At 33.8% G+C, this 18,234-nt stretch overlaps 1 protein-coding gene across 1 annotated transcript in view; it reads left to right on the forward strand.

Moving 5' to 3' along the window:
- Positions 1-221: 221 nt before the first annotated feature.
- Positions 222-18,234, forward strand: part of LOC126739504 (leukocyte receptor cluster member 8 homolog) — a 35,599-nt gene continuing 17,586 nt past the window's right edge. Inside the window, exons 1-5 of the mRNA XM_050445234.1 lie at positions 222-449; positions 5,371-6,201; positions 11,052-11,392; positions 11,447-11,692; positions 11,753-12,035. Coding sequence (XP_050301191.1) covers positions 5,383-6,201; positions 11,052-11,392; positions 11,447-11,692; positions 11,753-12,035 — 1,689 coding nt within the window. The 5' untranslated portion in view covers positions 222-449; positions 5,371-5,382. The remainder of the gene's footprint in view (positions 450-5,370; positions 6,202-11,051; positions 11,393-11,446; positions 11,693-11,752; positions 12,036-18,234) is intronic.

Consider the following 18,234-nt stretch of genomic DNA (forward strand, 5'->3'; position numbering starts at 1 on the left):
TAATCCTCTCATGTAAACACTAACCGAACTAAATTATCTCTAAACCCGCTTAGTCGCTAAAGTGGTTAATTTTCCCATATAAACTTGGTTTATGTCTAACCCCATATCTGTCTATTTATCAAATTCGCTAAATTCCAGACTTTTTCTTAACAGCGGCAACGCAGCTCTAATTTTCCGACATATGGCAGCTGTCGGAAGTGACAGTGACAGGAGTGACACAGGCGCAAACGTCAGTCAAAGACTACCAGAAAATCTAACGGGAATTGAAGTGAAGGAAAAGGCGAAAGTTTTCAGTTTTTATTGTGGTTTCCACTTATAAGTGCCGAAGAAACGTTTGTTTTTCGTGCTTTCTCATATTTGGGACAATATTGTGCGTCGATTAGTGCTTTTACATAATCCGTTGTTTTTTTCTTTACAGATAATTCGTCTGCTTTTCAACTCCATTTCAGGTAAGCAAGGAATGAATATAAAATGGCGGATTTGATGGGAATGAGATGAAAACCCTATAAATAAAATTGTATGAATAATGAATATAACTCTTTTCGCTAGAATATTGAACTGTAATCTGTATATAAAATAAATGTTTTTTATATTGAGCAAGTAATATACAACATGATACTTGAACAGCATGAAAAAAACAGCACAAATCAGTTAAAAGTAGACAAAGTAGGTTTTAATAATTGAAATAACTAAAATTAGAATAAGTCAAACTTTAATATGTCATAAAAATTACAATAGAACTATTTAAATTAAAAGCAAAATTTATTTATCACACTGTTTAACAGAAAACCCTAATTATGAGGCAGGAGAAAAAATTTCGACTATTAAAATAGGTATTAATCAACTAACAATAATTCACTTATTTACTAAAACAAAAAGTAACAATATTTATGAATATATATTAAGGTCAGTCAACAGTAAGGGGTGGTCAGATTAATTTAGGAGCATGTGAAGTAAGATCTAAAATAGGTGCCTATTAATTTCTGTAAGTATTAAATATATTGATACCTATGCAAACATTGTTATGTGTGGGATATACTATGTGGGAGAAACAGTTTATTTATTTGAGCTCTACATAAAGAGAATACTAAATTTTGAATGGCAAGGTAGTAGAAATATAATTTTGTGTAATACATAGCTCGGAACAGTCAAGTTGATTGTTCAGTAACTTAGATAAGTATTTGTGTGAAATATTTTCCTCTGATTAAAATTAAGCTTTTTTGCATATTAAACAGTTAAGCATAAATATGTAGAGTTAAACTAGAGCTTTAAAAACCTCTCTTAACCCCTCTCAAGGCTCTCAGTATGTTGATTATATTCAGGTGACCAGACTAGATAAGTATACCTCAATAGACTAGCTTGATTTTCTAGATTTAATAAAAGAATAGAAAAGACATTTCAGATTAGATAATCTTACATTATTTATAGAGTAGTTATATAGTATGGGATTGGTTTTTAATGAGATATAACTTGACACTTGTCAATATTTGAAGATAATCTGTTATTGCGGCACTATGTAATTACTAATTATATATAATAGAGTATCTTTTTAGAATTTTGAGTAGTCATTTATTAAACGAGGAATTTAAGATCATCAGCATAAAGAAGTGCTTGCGAGTTTCTGAAGTCTGGCACACACATCATCAATAAAAATATCTGATTCATTGCTACATATACCCTTACACACATCATAGAGAAAATTTGATAATACAAAAATATAAAATTTAAAAGTGTCTACTAATACAATAACTTCATACATACAATACAATAACTTGTTGCCTAAGGTTAAAACTGTAGAGAATTATATACACTTATAACATAAAATACAGATTAAACTTTGGCATGGTAAAATATCATTCATATTAAACTAGAAAAACACAGAGTATAATAAAATCCATTGTTTAAAAATTCATCAAAGGAATAAAATGAATGAGCACTCAACAGAAAATTTCATCTTTAAATTTTAAAATTGGGAGTGATTTTATTTGGGCTGGTTGTTTGTTCCAGAATTTAGTTGCTGTTTGGCATCTCTTTAGTTGATTGTAAGGAAGTACAGCATCCAACCTGTGTCTTGTAGGATAGAAATGCACATCTGGGTGTGTCTCGATGCTTGGACAATTACTTTTCATGTATAGCAAGCTCTCATAGATAAATAATGATTGAAATGTCAAAAGTACCAGTGAACCAAATGCTTCCCTACATACAGTCTTTCCTATAGCTCAGCCCTGCCATGCAATGCAAATCTCTCCTTTGTAAAGCAAAGATGTGCAATCCTTGAGGATCTGTGTATCTAATGCTTTTTCCAGATCTATATAGATAATATTAAGGTGTGATGAGTCCAGATTTTAAGCTATAGGCTGTGTGGTACTTACTAAGTTAGTTGCTGTGGAGTGACCTTTTAAGAAGCCATATTGCAAAAAATATAGTCTGTTGATTACTTGATCGGAAATTCTGTTGTGTGTTAGTCTTTCAAGACATTTTAGGAAGTTGTTAATAATTGTTTCAGATCTTTAAATATTAATATCCGCCTTATTGCCTTTGAAGTAGTAGGAATTGAATAAGTATAAAGGCAGAGATATATAACATTTTTTATTAAGAAGTTGGAATTAAATTTAGCCATTTTGTTGATTATTACCATTAAACATTAAAAAAACCTAGAAACACTAACTAAGTATAGACTCCTAATATAAAGGGGTGAAAATTTGTTTTTTATTGAATATGGTTCTATTATTTTCAAGGAAAATATATTTTAATGGAGATCAATTTGGAAATCCAGTAGGTGTTTAATGATCTAGGTTTGCATCTAAGTTTTGTACATAAAATGTGCAGTTTGAATTTGTTTTCTGGGATTAACATTGATTGTTACTTAGTTTGGGAGCCCTAGTTAGATCAAGTTTGCAAAAAGCTTAATTCTGCTTGTCTTGAAGGACTATTTGAATAAAAAAACAAAAGTGCTAATGTGTACTCGTCTATCCTATGGTATGGAGATAAGTTGGACCTAATCAATATACTATACTAATCAATATACTATGCTGTTATAGAATGGCATAGCTATGTTACATCAATTTTTGGGATTACGCAAAAGGTTACTTGCTAAATTTACTTTTTGTGATACAGAAATGTGCCTTATAATATTTATGTAAGGCTAAAACACATTATTCTTTTAGGCCTTTGTTTAAACAACAAAAGAACAAAGTGTAACCGTTTTTGAGATATTTTTAATTTCATGTGAAAAACTATGTTTATAAGCCCTAACATAATTACCGATTACTCCCTTTTAGTAGCCTTTATTTATTGGTTAGTTTTGATTTATTTGAGAGGAAGGACCACTTTAAAAGATTATTTTAATGTTTAACTAAAAAAACGTTACAGGGGGTCAAAAACAAGCATTAAAAATTAAAATGAAAAAATCATTAAAAGTCAATTTTTTTAAATAGTACCCCCCTATTTTTATAATTTTTTCATAAAGATAATTAAAAATAAGGTTAACTTTATATAAGGTTATCTAGTCCAAAAATTGATAGTTTTTGAAATATTGACAGTTTAAATTTGGCCTAATGTTAAAAGCCGTATAGTTGAACACAGGTCAAGGATTGTTGATTAGTTGATCATGACGGTTGTCATAGTAACCGCTGGAAGCGGCAGTAAGATAATTGATTATATGCATCAAATTTATAAGTGACTTGCTATTTAAGTTTTCTTCGTAAAAGTGTTATTAAATGTATAATTTAATTAAAAAGTGTACATTTCTATTATAATCCATTATCTTACTGTTGCTTGTAGCGGTTACTATGACAACCATCATGGTCAACTAATCAACAATCCTTGACCCGTGTACCGTGTAAATATACGGCTTTTAAGATTAGGCCAAATTTAAACTGTCAATATTTCGGAAACTATCAATTTTTGGACTAGATAACCTTATATAAAGTTAACCTTATTTTTAATTATCTTTATGAAAAAATTATAAAAATAAGGGGTTTCCATTTAAAAAAATTGACTTTTAATGATTTTTTCATTTTAATTTTTAATGCTAGTTTTTGACCCCCCTATATCTTGTTTTAAGCCAAATATTAAAATAGTCTTTTAAAGTGGTCCTTCCTTTAAAATAAAATCGAAACTAACCAATAAATAAAGGCTACTAAAAGGGAGTGATCGGTAATTATGTTAGGGCTTATAAACATAGTTTTTCACATGAAATTAAAAATATCTCAAAAACGGTTACACTTAGGTATAGGATATTATACACAAAATATACCTGGAATTTTACGTAGAAGCCAAAAATGTAAAAATATATAGGGTGTTCTATTTAAAATAACGAAGTTGACACCTACTTCCGGTATAACCGGAAACGTCACAACTGTCAAAATATTTTAGTTGTGTGGCCCCCATCGACTGTGCCATGTTGCCAAATTTTCAAAATTTTTGAAAAATTAGTTTCTGAGATATCAATCGCGTCTATTCGTCGTGAGACACCCTGTATATCTTGGAAACATCTTGTCTTATTTATAAAAATTGTAGCAACTTTACTATTCAATTTCCAAGATGTAAAATATGACTTTAGAAAAATTTGCACTTGTTTCTACCCATTCCTACATCCAGTCTAATATCTACTTAGAAAGTCAATAATCTTTGAAGGGCTTAAGATCTATATCCCCCATGTCATAAAAGAATTACCATCACTGGCCATAATTAGGACTAACTTAAAAAGATTGGTAACTGACCAACTCTAATACAGTCTGGAGGAGTTTTACATTGATTCTTTGTAGCTTTTTGTCTTGATTGTACTTTCTTACAATTTTTTTAAATTTCATCCATGTTGTTATTTTTTATGTTTTCAGTGGGACATGTGACACATGCATTCATTTTTATTCTTGTTTTTCCATATTGTTTTATTTGTGTGTTATTTTATTCAACTTAACTTATTCTTAACCATGTGTCCTATTAGAATACTTGAAAGAAATCTATTGTTGTATTCTGTATATAGTTCTTATTATTTATTTTTTCCTTTATTAATAACATTTTGTTATTGAGCTGGTTTTAATTTATATTTACAGTGTCTATAAGATATGTCATCAATGTTTTAATTAAACTCTAAAATGTTCAGTGCCTATATGTATTTTGGTGTTACTTTAGTCTTTTTCTTTTTAACTATGAATTTGTAATCACTATATTTTATTTTATTTATTCATGTATTTATATTGTACCCCTTTCTGAGGTGCATATTCTACATGACACAAGGACCATTGCCTAATTGACTGCCTATAAATAAACAGGGCACTAAAGATTAGACAACACACCTAAATGATTTAACACCTACTGAATTTCTAAATTGAAGTCTCCATAACCTTCTTTTATCTTTTATTGCAGGTTTAGAAAGCAATGGCAGAAACAGCCTTAGAAGATGTATCTCTAATCCCACCACCACCAGGGACTGCAGAACCACCACCTCTACCACCGGACGATTTACCCCCTTTACCCCCAACACCTCCAGAACCACCCAAAAACAACCCTGAAACCCCTTCAACCCCCACAAATCAAAATAACACTTCCTCATGGCCTTCGACTCCAGTTTGGCCCTATTATAACAATGGTTACAACAATTACACTTCCCAATATAATGCCTTTTATGAATGGAACAATCCTTATTTTAATGGAGGCAAAATGCAACCTCCCATACCCAGTCTCCTTAACCAAATGGGTCCTAGAAACAGTTTCTCCCCATATGGAAATAAGCCCATCAGGTTTCAACTGAATGGCAAAAGATTGCCAAACCAAAACGCCTTCCTGGGCAACTCTCCAAACAGCGGAGCGTCAAAAAAGAAACGCAAGAAGAACAGAAACAATCCGAACTTTCAAAATCAACAACACCCAAACTTTACTGGAGGATTCAATTTGCCACCCAATCAATTCAACACCCCTCCACCCCCTTTGCCTCCGCCAGAGGACGTTAACAATATTCCTAAGCCAGAACCTCCTCCAGAAATATTACCTCCATTGCCACCAGAGGCTCCACCACCTCAAAACCCAATTGTTTCTAATCATTTGATTACTGAAAATGGTAACATGTCTGAGAAGCAGGGAGCTTCGACTGCAATGAATTCGACTGGTGGAAATCCGGCAGACGATTGGCCTCCCAGTTTGAAGGATTACGTGCATGCCTGCTATGCCAAATGTAAAACTAATATTGATAAAAATCAGGTAGGTACATTTGCTTTTTTTTTTGAGATATGGTGTTTATAGTGGGGAGGTTTTGTGTCAACAGTAAAAGTCATGTCAAAAGATAGAGTGATAAGTGTGACAGCAGATTAATAAAATATTATTTAATTTTTTTTTAAACAATCAAGACAGATCCTCGGACAGATCAAATATGTTTAAGGTTTATATTTTTATTGCTATTTAAAGATTCTTCAAAGTTATAGGAAGATTTTAATTCTTTCTTTGCAACTGCTGTAGTTGAGAGTCCCTAACACTTGGGTGGGCAGAGCAGTAAAAATGTATGTGCAGTAGTATTTTGTTTCATTTCTGGCTCAGGAAAGTCTTAAGAACTGGGGAGCCAAGTAAGCACTGTTGCTGGTCAGGTATGAATGAATGGGCAGAAAAGAAAATTAGGGTTTATCCTTACATAGAGTAGACACTCTAGTATGAAAAAACAGATCCATATCAGTAACACCAGCTAAACAAAAATCTGAATTCTGACAAATTTTTTCTGTAAGCCAAAGATCTTGTGGGCATGTCCCCATTCCAAAATGCCTTTGGTAATTTTTGAAGCAAAATATCTGTATTAGATTAGAACATAGGGTGAAAAAAATTTCAATATTTAATGGTGTAACCTACTCTTCTAATCATTTGTATATTGCAAGGAGCATTCAATGCAATAGTTTTTTTTTTTTAAAAACTAGCCTGAAATTCAAAATCTTAATGTAGTAGTAATGTTCATTGTTGAAAATTGAAACAACTTGAAATTGTTGAACAATTTTTCCTCACCGGTGGATTGGGCATGGCAGTGAACTTGTTTGGCCACCTAGAAGTCCTGAGTTATACCCTCTAGACTTCTCAATATGGTCACACATGGAGGACATGGTTTACAAAGATACAATTAATTCCATCAAAGAATTATAACAGAAAATCCAATAATCGACAAATGTTATTTAATATTCAAAGATCTTTAAGGAGGTGCCTTACAAAGTATATTGAAGTGGAAGGCAGGCATTTTAAGCATTTACTGTGAAGTTTTCTTTTAATATTGTTACTGATTGTTATATGTCGTCTTTACTATTGTTACCCAGCATAATAGTAATTTAAAGGAATAAACTCCTATTAAGCCAATGTAATAACGGTGGCTTAGGATTCTTTACGCTGAATGTTTAAAATGCAAATAACTTAAAAACTAATAGAGTTACATGAAATAAACAATAGTACCTTTTTTATTCAAAATTGAACTGCCTTTTAGATTTTCTAGTCATTTTAGCCATAACTGATTAGGCAAAAAACATATGGTGTAATTTACCTAAGTAACAGGGTGTAACTATAAAAAATGCTAAATTTACCAAAAAATTCGTAATTTTCATGTCAAAACACGTCACCAATTTTTAAGAGGATACTGCTTAAAATCACAAAATTATTAAGAAATTTCAAATTAAAATTCCAACTTTAAATACCCTGTATCTCGTAAACCTGCAACATTTGTATAAGACATGTTAAGCTCAATCGCCATATTTTGGTGTGTAGTATCTCCAGTTCAGAGATTGCCCATTCTTAATGAATCACCCTGGATTTTCTTACAAACTTTACAAACCTGGAATGGATGTTTTTAATAATTCGACATATGTTATTTTATTAAGGGGGCCAGGTTATATTTGCAAATCAAAATCTCAAACTAAAGATAGATACAATGTTTTCAGTGCCGGAATGTTTTTAAAATCCTTGCATGATCTTATTATAAAGCCCAAGAGTTTATTTGCCTTACATAGTGTCAAATGGTGAGAAAAACTAAGCTTTCGATCTAGATAGGCGATGTTTAGGTCGTCGGCAAAAATTAGGAAATGGGATTCCAAAAGAAATCCAAGATCGTTTAGACTGAAAAGCAAGGGTCTGATATGGGAACCTTGAGGAACTCCAGAAGATACCTGAAATAGTGAAGATGGCAGCTTCCTATTTTTACTTGCTGCTCGCGTTTTGTTAAATACGATTTAATACATTGTAACAAAGAGCCACATATGTCAAGTTTTGCAAGTTTCTCACCTAAGATGGTATGATTGACTTTATCCATCAAATGCCTTACTGAAGTCTTTGTAAGTGGCATGAGTTTCACAGCTTTTTCCAAAAGATTTAAAAATATAGTAGGTAAACAAAAGAAGATTTGCTTCCACTGAACGCCCCTTAATAAGGCCATGCTGCTGATCAACTATTATCTCCTGAAAAACTTAGATAGAAAATTTTTTATACAGTGCTCGAAAAATGTAGGGATAGATGATAAGATGCTGAGGGGGCGGTAATTTGAGACGTCATTCTTGGTACTGGATTTAAGGATTGGACAAACATTTGATAATTTCCAATTATTGGGAAGCTCGCCAAGTAAAAAATATTGATTAAAAATATAATAAAGAGGTAAATAGAGTGAATGGCAACATTCTTTTAGTACTCTATGGGGTATAAGATTAGGTCAAGCAGCTCTAGAAAGAGAGCATTCCACATTGCTAGGGCTTTTTAATACATCAGACACTGAATTAAATCATTCACAATCATTATTATTTAAAACATTACCAGATCTCAATGTTGTGTTTAAAATATTAGTCTTGTAAACAGATAAGAAGTGTGAAGCAAACAATTCAGCAATAGAAAGGGCAAAGTCAGCAAGAAGTATTTCACTGGGAAGACTAGTATTACCATTATTAGACTGAGAATTAAGAAACTTCCAGAAATATTTACTATCATTGATAATAGAATTTTCTACTCTTGTAAGATAGCTATTGCATTCTTTGGTCAGATTCCTAGCCTCGAATCTCAAGGCATTATAGTTACAAACTTATTAAAACAGTCATACAGCACCGAATAAAAGTTAGCAACAGTGAGATCTAACTCAGTTGTAATCTAATAAGTAATTGTTGACAAGATTGAAATCCGCATGTTTAAAATCAAAATACAAAGTTACAGATGTGTTCAAAAGTTTAGGTTGATGACAAGACAACTTCAATTCAAGTGGTGGGTGATAAGGTTCATGTTTAACAAGATCACTGCATTTGACTGTAAAAGATATATCAAGATTTGAGAAGCAAAGATCCAGAATAGACCCAGGATTATTAACCACCCCATTGAACTGAATTAAACCTTCAAAGGCGACTGTATCACATACCAGGGTCTCTCTTCCATGCAATACAATAATACTATGATGGAGACCATGCTGATCGTCACTATGAACCCACAAGATATTAGGCAGATTATAGTCACCAATTATTAGCACTTCATTGTAAAGGTCAGAAGCTTTGATCACGGTATCGCAGTGCAGTTTGTAAGTGGACAAATCCATGAAAGGAGGAATGTATACACAGCCTATACAACATTCCTGAGAATCAGCCAATGTCACAGATATTCAAACTTCTTCAACAATGGGATTGGAAATGCTTAGCCTATGCGACTTTATAGGACTTTTGACTGCGATGTACACCATCACCGCGATTCTTTGCGCGAGCTATTGTTGCTGTTTCGATCTGTTCTGTACACAGCATAGCAGCAGGGGTCAAGAAATTCAGAGTCACAAATGTCAGGGTCCAATCAGGTTTCAGTTAAAGCTAAGATACTGTAATCTTCTGATTGAGCAACACACAGGAATTTTGGTAGAAAACGACTACTGCTATTACAAATAGTTGGGGCAGACACTGGATCTTGGCATGGACTGATGGGGTTAACTCTAGACTGAGATATGGAGCTGGTATTACAATTTGTCGAGGATGATGAATTTGAGCTTTCACCAGTGACTTCAGAGGTACTACACTACACACTGTGCTGCAACAAATACGAAATGTCATATTGTTCATGTGATTTACCTTTTTGGATCTTTTAGAACTTTATTAAAATTCAGATTAGAAGAGTGAGTTACACCATTAAATAACAGGAAGAAAATTTAATTTAAACAATTGATTTTCTATTTATTGAATATCAACAAATAGAGAACTTTCTATAATAAAACACATGGAGTGTAGTTACACACTATCTTATAAGTTATTTGGAATTGACTGGCATTCTGCTGCAATTGTCCTTTTAAGATCAGCAATAACAGCAGGTTGTGTTTTATTAATAATAGATTTATGATGTCCCCAAAGAAAGAAGTTTAAATGTGTTAAATCCGGTGATCTTGCAGGCCATTAAATTGGTCCCCTTCTGACAATTCATCTTTCTGGGAATATCTCGTTCAATCACTGTAGAACGGGAAGAAAATAATGACATGGAGACTACCAGCCCAAATATTTATTTTTTGAAGACGATGTGTATGTGCTTCTTAAAAAATATGCAGGGTTTCGTCACTCAACAATTTTGTTTGTTGACAATTCCATTAGAAAAATTGGACATTCATCGTTGAAACAGATATTCGGCAGAATATTATGGATGGTGTTGACTTGACGACTCATGAATTTAAAAACTCTATTCTTTTATCAAAATCATCGTTATAGAGTTCTTGAAGTATCTCCGTTTTGTAAGTACGTATGTTGATGTAGTTTATGTATTTTCAGTGCTTTTTTTACTGTTGCCTGTGATTTTCCTGTCTATTCTGCTACTGGCCGTAAGGAGCTGTAGGCTCTGCAGCAAATACCTCATACCCAAAACCTCATTTTAAACTCCTTCATTTATCACTCGTGGGTTTTGTTTTTCTATTACTCCACCGAACCCGTTTCGGAGAACTGTGCCACGAAATCTAGCACATATCTGAGAATTTCTGGGTGGGAAGTTTTCAAATTGACACCGTGTATAAGATACTTAGATACAAGAGTTCTGAAAACTACATTACACTTAATAAATTAAGCTCAATACTTAAGCGCGTCTCCTCTTTTTAGGTTGAAATAATCTTAAAAGGTAAAATAACAGCAGCCTATCAATCTGGTCAACTTAACAAAGACTGGAGCAATGAACCATTACCAAACATCCATTCAGAATCGCAAAACAATCATGCTTCTCCGGCCACACCCAAGTTTATTGGCCAACCGAACATCAAAACTGGCCTTTTGGCCCAATTTCAGCAGACTAAAAAGGGACTGAGTCCGGCCCTAGGGGCTCGGCTAGGTACCAGGGGCGGTTTTAAGGCCAGAAACAAGAATTCCAGATCCAGATCGAGAAGTCGAAGCCCTAGAAAAGGGAGGAGCCGAAGTAAAAGTCCTAGGAAACATAAACACTCCAGGTAAGTGTTGTTTAACGGGTTTTATATAGTTGATTTATTTAATTGGCGTGACAGTTCATCAAGTACGTCAAGCGAGGAAGACTACAAGTTGGTAATAAAGCCACCACAGCAGCAACCAAAGAAAGGTAAGATAGCGGAGCGGCTGGGTCCCCAAAAAGGGCCCAAACCAGGCAATAAGTTGTCAAAAAAGCAGAAAAATAAGGAAAAAAAGGCGGCTTTTTATCAAACGTTCGGTCAATCCGTGGAGGAGGATTCGGAAATTTTGCAGCAGAGAGCAGCGCGTTTTAGCGGTAGCTCCAAGTAAGCCACCCCTTATAATTTCGTAACAAGTTTACATATTCAATGATGACTTGGTTGTAGGTCAAATTCGTTATCTTCAATTGTCGTACCACGGTTTTCTATCGACCCTACCCCAAGCCCTGTTGAACCATCGGAAATGGACTGGTCGAGCATGCACATCAAGGGAACTTGTAGAGAAATCGAAAAATCATTTTTGCGACTGACAAAAGCGCCCGAGGCGTGTGACGTGCGGCCCGTGGAAGTTTTACGGTTGGCCCTCACTAATGTTAAAGAGAAATGGTTACAGAAACAGGATTATTTTTATGCTTGTGACCAGCTGAAGAGTATCAGGCAAGATTTAACGGTAAGTAGTAGACAAGATTAATTTTAATTTAAGGTAAATTAGCTATGGGGTTTCGGCGAGAGAATCAATATTTCTTTTTCATCTGGATCTTTTCCATATTCTCTTAAAGAGGCTTTGGTGATTCCATTGTACAAGGGAGGTGACGACAACAGTCTATCAAATTTTAGGCCAATACCTCTGCTTCCCACTCTTGGCAGGCTGATTGAGAGAATGGTTAAAACTTGGTGTGCTGGTCTTTCTTAAAAGGCATGAACTTTTTAGTGTCTTATCAGTTTGGTTTTCGGGAGAGAGTCGGCACGGCCGATGAAGAAAGAAAGAAAGAAAGAAAATGTGCTATATTACGTAAGACAACAAAATCTTGTGTACAAGCAATCTAAAACACTTTACCATAACATTTACACACATTACCAAAATTAATCATAACAAACAGATTGAGAAAAAAAAAAGCATCTTTTTGATAAATTTCTTTAAAAAATAAGTAAAGCTGTCAATAAAACAGAATTTAGAAGAAGTAAATTAAATTATTTAACAGGAAACAAAACTAAAACACTAAAATGATGTCAGAGCACAGGTTAAAAGGTATCATTGAAAAAATCGTCAAGGCTATAATATGCCCTGGATAATAAAAGTGGTTTTAATTCCTTTTTGAATCTCTTAACTTCTAAAATTTGTCTGATACATAGAGGAACATGGTTGTAAATTTTTTTGCTAAGGTATATAAGTGAGTTCTTGGTGAGGGAGGATGTAGGGATTGGTAAGGGAAAATCGTTAACCTGGCGAGTCATATGTCCAGTGTTAGAGGGAGGTTTAGGACATTTATGAATAAGAGTAGCTGTTTCTAAGATAAAAAGAAAAAAAAGAGTTAGGATTTTTTGGGATATAAAGAGAGGTTTACAAGAATCTCTTAACCCAGCGGAACATAGGTATCTAACTGCCTTTTTTTGAATCACAAAAATTATGTTTAATAATCCCTTGTTGCTTAAACCCCAAAAAGGCAAGCCATAACGAAGGTGGGACTCAATAAGAGAAAAGTACACTGAACGTGCAACTACCCCTTCCAGCTCATGCCCCGCCATTCTTACTGCAAAGCATCCAGAGGATAATTTTGATGCAAGATTTAGGATATGATCTTCGAAGCAAAGGCGACCATCAATGGTAATACCAAGGAACTTACAGCTTTCTTTGTTTTGCAAGGGGGAGTTTTCACTAAACATAAGGCCCTGAACGTCACACTTAAATCCCATAATAAAGGTTTTGCCCACATTAAATACAAGCCTGTTTGCAGCACACCACTCCGATAAAATCTTAAGATCCTTAAAAACCTGGGCTTTAACATTATCAGAATCTCTATGATTCCATAAAATGGTGGTATCATCAGCAAACTGAACCACTTTGCCCTGCAGTTTTAATGAATGATGCTATTTTCAACCTTTTGGAGAGCCTCTACTTGAGGTTGAATTCTAGTGAATGTGCGGCAGCGGTTTTCTGTGACTTATCCAAGGCCTTTGATTGTATGAGTCACAGAATTCTGCTGCAGAAACTCGAGATCTATGGTTTCAGGGGAGTTGCTCTTAACTGGTTTCGGTCCTATTTTTCAGGTAGAACTCGGAGAGTGCTCTTTGGTGACACTAAGTCTGGTAGGATACTCAATGATGCCGGTGTGCCCCAGGGTTCTGTCCTCGGCCCCATTTTGTTCATATTATACGTCAATGATCTGGCTCTGGTCCCTGTTTCTGGAAAGTTTACACTTTTTGCCGATGATACCACTGTACTTTTACATGATACCGATCCTGAAAGAGTGAGAGTTGCCATTGACGGGGGTCTGACTCTTGTTAAGCTGTAGTGTGATGTTAACAAGCTTTTAACATCTCTAAAACTAAAATTGTATCAGTGACGGCTTTTGGGGTAGAGCCGCAGTTCCATGGCTCTACCTAATAAACGTTAAAAATATCAATCAATCAATCAATCAATCAATGCTTTATTATCATAAAATTTAAAATTTTGTTGACAAAGCTATTATTTAAATAAATCATACAAACAAAATATACACAAAGACAAAACAAAAAATACAAATATATAAAAATAAAAAATACAACAAAACATACAAAAAACTTAACAATTTTATAAATTGTTTAGGTCACATTTCCTTAAAATCTATAAAATATATATACATTCACTTGTATACAAAGTCGGCAAAAGGCAGTTGTTTACAAAAACATTATTAGCGAACTACTAATTTGTTTATATAATATACGAATATTATTTATGTACATTATCATAACAACATAAACAAATTTACCAGTGTTTAGGAAGCGCGTGCTTAAAATTACATAACATTAATTATTAAAAAATTAAAAAAAGTTGTTTACTGTGTATAAGGCTCTCTCCAGCAAGTATGATTTCAGAGCTTTTCGAAATTTGGAAAAAGTTGTTATTGATTTGATTTCAAATGGGAGATGATTGTGCATTTTTTTGGCTTTGTAGAGAATGGATCGTTTAACTAGTTCTGATCGTGGGGTTGGTAGATAAAGATCGTACTCTGCGTTTCTAAGAGGATAATTGTGAGATGGCCTTTCTGACATATCTGATAAGTGCTTGCGGATTAGGCAGACGGATTCAAATATAAATAAGGAAGGAAGAGTTAGTATTTTAAATTTTTTAAAATATTCCTGGCAGTGAGTTCTGTAATTTAGTCTTAATGAATAGCGTATAGCTCTCTTTTGTAGCTTAAATATGCGTTCAAATTGAGTCGCACCCAAAACGGAAGGGCATATCGGAGGTGCCACTCAAACAGGGCATAATAAACTGTTATAGCCGTTGCCAAACTTAGCTCCCTGGATACTGATCTCAGAGCAAAACATGCAGAACTTAATTTTTTGGATAAGTAATCGATGTGGTTATCCCATTTTAAAGAGTTGTCTACCATCAGTCCCAAGAACTTTACGGAATCAACGACCTCCATTCTGTTGTTATTAATTACAAAAGGTTGCATCGCACCGCTAAATGATAATACTCTAGTTTTTGAGACATTAAGGCACAAGAGATTTGAATCGCACCACGATTTAATGGTGACTAGGTCACGAGATATGGTTCTACGAAGAGCCACCATATTTAAGTTGCTCCAAGAAAAACTAGTATCGTCCGCAAAGAGACAAATTTTACCATTTATGTCCAGATTAGCAATATCATTTATAAATAGAAGAAACAAAATAGGGCCTAGAACTGAGCCCTGAGGTACCCCGCATTCTATTGGCTTGCTCGGAGACGTCATCGAATCAACCCTAGCAAACTGAAAAAAATAATTTATTTTTTAAATTTTACTTCAGTCCAAAAAAATATCTGTATATTAATATTTAATACCAATTATAAAATTAAAATACTGGAACGCAGCCAGTGCAAGATTCCGCAAATTTCGCTAATGCGAAATCGAAGACGTAGTTGTCGCGCCAGGCCCCGTATCGATGCGTGTTACATCGAATAATAACAGCAAATGTTCTTGAAACAATGTGGTAAAGCTATGGCAAATTAAATAATTTTGGGCCGGGCTCCAAATCAATAGAATCTTTTCTTTTTGTTTTGATTATTCATCGGGCGTTCGCGGTTCCGTAGAGATCTTTTATTTTATTTGGCTGGCGTTTTCGGCTTTGTTGGTGTTTTTTATTTTTATTTAATATTAAAAATAATGAATAAAATTAGTTTTTTAAAAGCAAATCCATTTTCCACTTTATCATTGGAACAAAAAGTAGAAATAAAGGAGTTAGGACGACCGTTGCCCGATTTATGTATAGAAAAAACTCAAGGTGGACAAAAAGTGCGATCGCGTAAATTTAATAGGAATATTTATGCGAAAAATATTTGGGTGTGCGGGTGTGATACGTCTAATCGTAGCCGATCGATAGTTCTAGCCTGGACACTTATCCCCGCTTCCATCGATACCTCACAACAGAAGCCGAAATCATGCGAGGCGACGACCGCATCGCGATGGCAAAAATTCCGCGCTGGGGCACATATTTTGCGTTGATTCGAAATAATATTTACTGCAGTTATTATTGTAGTTTATAGTGAGATTACGCATTTAAAATTTGAAACTAACAAACTATTTTGATACTCGCTTTGAGTTTTAAAAAGAATAAAAATTCGGTATAAATTAGGTGGGTAAATTAACAATTTTATTTTTAACTTACATTTTACAATCTTAATTTTATTAAGAATAATGCCTACCTCTTGCTGTATTCCTGGGTGAAAAAGCAATTATAAAGATACGGAGAGAGTTACCATTTTTCGTTTTCCCAATGACCCGTATTAAAAGAAAAAATGGTTAGAAAGCATTGAAAGAGACGACGTAGTGATAAAAGAATCATCAAGGATCTGCATAAAACATTTTTCTGAACGTTTCATTATTCGTGAGAATAGAGTAGCTAGGAAGGATGAAACAATTTTAAAGGTTTCTCGAAAAAGAGTAAAGCTGTCAGAAGATGCCTGCCCTACAATATTTCAGAAAAAAAAAATCACGGGTCTTACAAGAGTTAGAACTTGAGCCACAAATGATAAATCAAAAAAATAGGGAACAAAAAGATTGTATAAATACATTTGAAACACCGTTTATGTATATTTTTCCAATAACATAAATAATAATAAATATTTAAAACATTTATCATATACCTAAAAATACGTAATAATAAAAAAAATATATTATTTTGTAAAATGTAAAATATTAGGTCCCGCGGTATCTCCACTTAGTCGTTCCACTGTACGGCGTGCGCCATCAAATCTCGGCTTCAATTTTGACGCAATGAAACCCTAGTCACGGCTAGAACTATCGATCGGCTACGGTCTAATAAGCTATTGTGCTTTATGTGTGTTTTATTTGGAGGAGAGGAATCCTGGTCTCGAAGAGGAACAGATGATCTTGTTCACGTATGGGAGAAAATGAAAACACATGAAAAATCTAAGGTACACCTGAAAAATATTTTCAATTTTTCTATGCTTGGTAAATTTAATATAAAAACTCAGTTAAACTCGGCATACCGGAGCCAACTTATTGAAAAAAATAGATATGTGTTAAAATCAAATTATAAATTGCATTCGTTTTTGTGGTGCATTTGAGTTGGCTCTCAGAGGCCACAATGAAAAAGAGACATCCGAAAATAAAGGAATATTTCGGGAATTAATTAATTTTAGCTCAGAATTAGACAAAACACTTAAGGATCATATTCAAAAATCAACAGTTTTTAAAGGGACATCCAAAATAATACAAAATGAGCTTCTAGAGTGTATGTTAGATGTATATCATGAAGAGGTGACAGAAGAAATAGGGAACTCTCCATTTGTGGCTGTTATCGCCGACGAAACCACTGACGTTGCTTGTGAGTTTCAACTCGTAATTGTTTTTAGATACTTGCATACTGGTAAAAGATTGTATTGAAAGATTGATACCTGTTGAAAGATTCTGGAATTTTTACAATCCAAAAGATCATGATGCTAAATCATCTCCCAGTGCATACTTCAAGTTTTGGACCCTTTACTTAAAGATCACCCCAATAAATTATTTGCGCAAAGTTATGATGGAGCATCGGTTATGAGTGGATGTTTGAATGGAGTACAAGCAAAAATTAAAGTAAAATATCCTTTGGCTAATTATATTCACTTCTATGCACATCAAAAGATTACCGCGCTCATCTCAAACTCGCTGGAATTTCCAATCAAGAGGAATAAATACTGTTTATGAAAATAGACAAGATTCAATTACTGTAATGGAAATTATTGAAACAACATCATGCGATAACACGTCAGTTAATCAAGCCAGTGGAAATAAGTTGAAATTGCAAAGTAAAAATTTTGTTTTCTGGCTATCAATTTTCCATAAAATTATGCCTTATGTAGAAGTAATTTTTAATCAGTTACAAAAAGAATGTACGGATTCGGTAACAACTTTGAAAGAGCAATACAACTTATTAGGGATAATATGGACCAAATTATTCAGGATATTGAAATAAATACAACATCACAAGGTGAACGAGAACCACAATCAAAGAGATTGCGTACCTCTGTAGTAGAAAATACTAAGAAGCAAACAGCTTTAGAAATCTGTGATGCAATTTTGATGCAAAATAAAATTAAGATTTAATTTCACTGGTCATAGAGAATGTTTTCCAGAAAAGTACCTAGAAGAAACATGTAGAGAATTTTCTTTTTTAAA

Source organism: Anthonomus grandis, chromosome 8 (genome assembly GCF_022605725.1).
Source record: "Anthonomus grandis grandis chromosome 8, icAntGran1.3, whole genome shotgun sequence".
Lineage (NCBI taxonomy): Eukaryota > Metazoa > Arthropoda > Insecta > Coleoptera > Curculionidae > Anthonomus > Anthonomus grandis.